This window comes from Onychomys torridus, chromosome 14 (genome assembly GCF_903995425.1).
Source record: "Onychomys torridus chromosome 14, mOncTor1.1, whole genome shotgun sequence".
NCBI lineage: Eukaryota > Metazoa > Chordata > Mammalia > Rodentia > Cricetidae > Onychomys > Onychomys torridus.
In genome coordinates, this window is record NC_050456.1 from 21,565,560 (window position 1) to 21,572,044 (window position 6,485).

The window sequence follows — 6,485 nt, forward strand, 5'->3', positions numbered from 1 at the left end:
TTGCCAACTTTTCTTCCTACCCTCCACTGATTCTAATGTCAAGATGATCTTTCTAAAACAGCCTGGTCTACAGAGCGAGTTCCAGGACAGCCAAGACTACACCAAGAAACCCGGTCTTGAAAAAAAAAAAAAAGAAAAGAAAAGAAAAAAATCTTGGCTAAAGATATGTTTTAGATGTTTTTCTTCTGTATGATTTTACTTAATGCACGTCTGTGTGCTGCATGTGTTCCTGATACCTGTGGTGGTCATAAGTGGACAACAGTTGCCCTGGAACTGGAGTTCCAGATAGTTGTAAACCACAGTGTGGGTGCTGGGATCTGAACTCCAGTTCTTTGCAAGAGCAGCATGTACTCTTAACTGCTAGGCCATCACTCCAGCCCCAAAGATTCCTCAGAATTAAAATAGTGCTCTATCTCTTTAAGATAGACTCTAAACTGAGTAACACTAGTAGTTCTAAGTGGTTACGCTTCCTTTCTTTCCCATAAACAGCAGTTATGCTGTGGTAAACTTTTACTAGCAGCTATCCAGGAGTATCAGTTTGTGGCACATCTTAGCATGCCAGTAGTTTGAAAGTATGCTTCCCAAAACAGCAGCTATCTGAGAGTTTCTGAGCAATGTATGCTATTAGACTTCACCACAGACATAATAAACCACAAACTTCAGATAGTCACCAACAGTTTGTTTTAACAAGCCCTCCAGAAGGTTCTGACAAACGCTATAGCCACTGTTGTAACTCAGTTTCCCTTCCTTCCTACCATTCTTCCCACATCCACTGCCTTTGACTTTACCTTAAACTTCACCTTGTCCATGAAGCTTTCCCTGATCAGCCTAATTTCTAACAGATACAGTAGCTTCAGTTAGACTCTCCATACTGTCTTCTACTTTGTAGGTAGTTCTGAACCCAGCACGTCACTGCTACATGGCACACCACACTGTACGTACTAGCCACTGCTACTCATCAACAAGTGGTTGACTTGGTTCTCACTGTTCACTTGAGTCTCTTTTTCACTAGAAATAGTGACTTTTTCATCACAGAACACAATCTTAGGCTACATATTTTACTTTAGGTGAGTGATTTCTGTGTCTGGAAGTTTCCTTTGGTTTGTGTTTTTTGGTTTGCTTTATTTTCGTTTTTTTTAATCTTGAAGATCTTGCTGCTATGACACAGTCTCCTGGACAGTTTTTCTTCCTTTTCCTTGTGTGCTCAGGCTGACCTGTAATCTCTCATCCTACTGCTTCCGCTTCTGAGAACTGGGAGTACAGATGGACACTGCTATGCCCAGTTTGAAGTGTTCGTTTATGTGTAGAGTAAGAGGGTTGAATAAACGTAATATAATAATTTATAGTTTATAGTCTAAGGTTTGCTTCTTACATGTCGTGCTTACTAGAGATGGTGATAGAAGGTCTTGCTCAGGTATTTAAAGGACTGGATGAAAATCATTTAGTACTATATAATCACTTGTAAATTGGTGTTAAATTGTAAGACATTTAAAGTAGAATTTATTGAATGTTGTCTTTAAGATAAAATTTTAACAGTATACAACATAATGTTTTAAAAGGTGTTTATAGTGTGCTAGGTGCCAGATAGGTTATGCTAAGTTTTCCTAAGCTGGTTTAAAGGGATGACATACCCTGATTTTTGGTTTTCTCTGTGTAGCCTTGGCTGTCCTGGAACTTGCTCTGTAGACCAGACTGGCCTCAAACTCAAGAGATCCACCTTCCTCTGCCTCATGAGTTCTGTGATTAAAGACATGTGCTACCACTGCCTGGCCTTGATTTATTTCTTAATCTCCCACAGTAGTCTAAAAATTTGGATCCACAGTTAGAATTTGCTGTTTGGAAAGTCATTAATGTTTGCCAGTTGGCCGCCTTAACCTAGAAGAAAAGGATTTTTTCAAATTGAAAAGACTTGCATGTGTAAACCTTTAAGCCCCCCGGGGTGCAGCATCTTTTTAACTGTCTGGCATTCTTATGAAGAATAAGTATTCATTGCTCTCTTGTTTTAGAATATAGTTGAATATATACTGCTAAGAAAAAATTGAAATCTGAAATTAGCATAAATGATAAACTAGCTTTGGGGTTGTGTAATTTCAATGAGTTCTGATTTCTTTTTTCCCTCCCGTTTTATAATTTCAGGGTTAGTCAGCAAAATAAAATCAACCTAATGACAGCAGACAACTTATCCATCTGTTTTTGGCCGACTTTGATGAGACCTGATTTTGAAAATCGGGAGTTTCTGTCTACCACTAAAATCCATCAATCTGTCGTTGAAACATTTATTCACCAGTGTCAGTTTTTCTTCTACAATGGAGAAATTGTAGAAACTGCGAACACTGTGGCTCCTCCCCCACCTTCAAATCCAGGACAGTTGGTGGAATCAATGGTACCCCTTCAGTTACCACCACCCTTGCAACCTCAGCTAATTCAACCACAATTGCAGGCAGACCCTCTTGGTATTATATGAGTAGGATGTGATTGCCAATGGCCTGAAATTGGACAAAAGCAAATCTAGACATGCATGTTTCAGGGTTTAGTAGTATATTTCCTGTTTCCTACAGATAATCCACATTCAAAATGATGAGACATTTTCTCTTTGAACTATATGGTATTCCCTGTTTACTTACATTACGAATTCTAAAAACATGGTAAGCATGACTGGAGAGGGTTTAATTTTTATAAACAAAAAATAGTTATAAAAATGCAAAGCTGCTGCTGCATGCAACCTTATTGCAATCAGTATATCATTCCTGTGGCAATTTCTGTCACATTATATTGTGAATAAAATTTTTCTATAGAAATTAAATGATTTAAAAACTCATATATGAAACGTTTAATGCTTTCAGCCTGCTTTAGGGCTGGTTTTGTTATTTGATGTGCTAATTTGGAAACTTAATTTACATTCAAGCAGTCTGTATAGATAACTAAAGCCCAGTTAAGTATTTTATAATTTCAGGCTACTGTGCCGTGCTTGGGATGTTGTTTGAAAGAAAGAAAAAAACTACATGTAACATATTTCCCATTTCTGCACCTTCATCTTCTAAGTAAATCTGTGGATGATTTGATGAGGAGTGAATGAACTTGTTTCTTTTACTCACCTACCAAGGACACACTTGTGGTTCAAGTGAGCTGATAATGTGGTATAAAGGGTAGTTGTCACCAACTCAGTTCTTTCTGATCTCTAATGAAAAAATACATTTTGTATACGGTTAATTCTGTAAACAGATGCATGTTCAAAAGATCTATGATGGTCTTGTAATCTTAATCTAATATATTTTAGATATTTTAATTTTTCCCTCTTGGGGAATACATTTAGTATAGTGTAGAAAAATACTTCATGACATTTTCATATAAGGTTATATAACTTTTCATACATAAACATGAAATTTGTTGTAGAAAGTTCTTTAAACCAAACATTTAATCTAGGACTTCAATTTAATCTGTTCCTTGAATCTATTTTTATGTGGCCCTTGAGAATATATCCCAAAAAATTCCATTGCTAATACAGCAATAAAAATACTTTGGGTACTGACAGACTCCTTGGAGTATGTATATATAAAATCACAAACTTGTATTCCTATTCTTCCTGTGATGTGTTGTTCTACGATCCAGAATGGCTTTTGCACCATTTTTTAAACCAGTTTTCCCCCCTTTGATGTCGGTACCAGAGTTGCTATAAATGACTGCTGCTTTAGGGGTTAAATATTTTGTTAGTGAAGATTAAACCAGAACACTAAAGTATGATAAAACTTTCTGACTGGATAATAGGTAAATTTAGTTGGGCTATATTCAAAATTATTTTATTACCAAACCATACCATTTGTTTTACTGGGAAAAGGAAAGTGATTTGCTTTTTACTGCTGGGTCATATTTTGTGTAGTAAGGAAGAAATTCTTTGGTCAATATTGTAATCTTTATATTTCAACGTTAAGATTTCCTTATTTGTATTATAGTAAATTGATGATTTTTGAGATTCAAGGCTCCTAAGAGTTTGATTTGCTCCATTTTGTCTTAAAATAAATATTCTTTCCTAATTGTTATATCTTAGGTATTGTACTTCCAATTTCAACCAAGATGTCAACATGAACCAGGCTACTGTTGAAGTACATGTATATTATAAATTACCCTATTTGTGTCATATGCTTACATGTTATTATCTTTTCTAAGAGAACAAAGTCCCTATTATTCCTATTGCAAAGCACACAGGAATTAAGAAAGTACAGTAATTTTTAAAAAAGAATATCCGGTAAATGTAGTATTCTTAACTTGTTCTATATTACTTAATACCTATGTCTATATAGCTTTAATTTATAGCTGTCAGTTTAACATCGGCATGTCTGGCAAAGAAAATTAAACTTTAAGAGTTTTATAAACTGTTTCTAGGTTGCTAAAGAATTTATTTTTCTACTATAAATGGTATAGATAAAGCATCAACTATGTACAGGAAAAAAGCCTGAATATTTCTGTTGGAAGTAGGCTTAAAAGAATTTTCAGAACTGTTCATATCTTTGGTTTGTTCTGTCCTAACTTTACTATTGTAATATATAAGTTCCAGTTTATTTAAGCCTTTCTCTTTTATAATGTGTTAATTTAACATTCATTTACATTTAGAACTATTTTTGTTATTAAAGTTAGCATTTAGAAGTTTCCACATTAACCACCTTAACACCTTTCCCAAAACTGATCTCTTACTTTTCTATGTGTTCTATCATTGACTTGACACACTACTACATAGTGAATCACTTCAGTATTCTACATCTGGCTCATTACTAGTAGGTTATAGATACTGAATATTAAAGTGCGCTTTAAAGCTCAGTCTGTGACACTGACTTGTGTTTGTTTTTGCCCAAGGATATAGATGTGTTTTAAGTACTAGAAAAACAATTCTAAGAAGAGAATAACATAATTGAATCATTTTTTCCTTGTAAATCCCTGGAACATTTTACTGTTTAGGGACAGACATATACGCATGTGTATATGAGACTTAATGGGTTAAAAGAATAGTAGATAGTCTTATAATTATGGGTCAACATCAAGACATTTTACAATATTAAAAAATTACATCTGTACATGTTGCCATTGTTTCATTTAAAGTTCAATGCTTATTATTCCAATATCAGGTGTAGACGAATTTCTAAACAATCTTAGTAAATAAGAAACACAGAGCCAAATACAGGGGTAATAGTCGAGGAGATCAGAGAAATTGTGAAGAGCCACTGACTACCCTTTAGCTTACCACCAAGCTGTAGTTTCCCACACGAGAGAGCTTCTTCCTGCCTAACCTGCACTTATATTGCTTTCCTATTCTGCCTTCTCATTGGCTCTAAGCCCAGCCACATGACCTCCTCATCACTGCCCATCTGTACAGACCTCCAGGTCTCTATGGTTGGTACTGGGATTAAAGGCTCATGTCACCACACTTGGCTGTGTCCTTGACCACACTGAGACTCTGCCTGCCATGTGATCGAGTTAAGGTTGTGGGCTACCACCACCTGACCTCTGTTCCTGGCTCACTATGACCTCTGATCTCCAGATAAACTTTATTTATTAACATACAAATAAAATCACATTTCAGCACAATTAAAATATCACCACAATCAGGCTCAACAGTATTTAGATAAACAACATAAAGAAGCATAGAGGGTCTCTGTTTCACACTTTGAGTAGATTTTTTTTTTTTTTTTAAGAAGTCAAATTCTGTTTGATATGCGCTTGTCCAGGGTATACATATATCGTAAGAACAAAAGTCCAGGCACAATATATTTGTTTAAAGTGGTATTTTTAGTGGTACCCCCCCCCCTTAACATTTACAGTGTAAATACTGTAGGTAACAGCAATCTAACTTAGCCAAAAAAGCAGCTCTTATTTTCCATAGTAGATGTAAATATTAAAGACTTTCGGGTTGTTTTTTGTTTTGTTTTGTTTTGAGGTACTGAAATCTAGTTTCTAATATCTCCTAGATGTAAACAAAGGGGACATTTGAAATAAAAAACTTAGACCTTAGCTTCCATGCTTATTTTCAGTTTTTTTAATAGTGTAATAATTGTGATGCTATTTGTCAACTAGATATAAACATATGTATATATAATTTTAAGAATTCAAAAGTGGTTTGGTTTTTTTATAGTTAATATAATTTTATGCTTTATCTAGATGGTGCTGCAGTAATTTAAGTATCAGTAAAATTCCAATGTAACAAATGTTTTAAATAAAAGATTAAGAAGCTGTGCAATTTTAAGTTAAAGTTGCCTATTTTTACCATTTTGTTGGTAAAAATCAACTAATTTTAGATAAAACAGGATCAGTTAAAACTTTATATTAATATAATTAAAATGTTACTAGATGATTTTTTTTTATTGGACTTTCCTTATACCATGAAAGGAAATCAAAAACTCATTCTAGGTATTTGTGAACATAAGTATTTAAAAATAGGAGGAACTGAGGAGATGTAGCTTAGTTGATAGAGTGCTTGCTTACCTTGCATCAAGACC

At 34.5% G+C, this 6,485-nt stretch overlaps 1 protein-coding gene across 5 annotated transcripts in view; it reads left to right on the forward strand.

Moving 5' to 3' along the window:
- Arhgap5 (Rho GTPase activating protein 5) overlaps window positions 1-4,822 on the forward strand; it is a 76,680-nt gene extending 71,858 nt beyond the window's left edge. For all 5 annotated transcript variants that reach the window (XM_036205777.1, XM_036205776.1, XM_036205773.1 and 2 more), the window contains one exon: window positions 2,137-4,822. In XM_036205777.1, coding sequence (XP_036061670.1) covers window positions 2,137-2,464 — 328 coding nt within the window. In that variant the 3' untranslated portion in view covers window positions 2,465-4,822. The remainder of the gene's footprint in view (window positions 1-2,136) is intronic.
- Window positions 4,823-6,485: the final 1,663 nt, after the last annotated feature.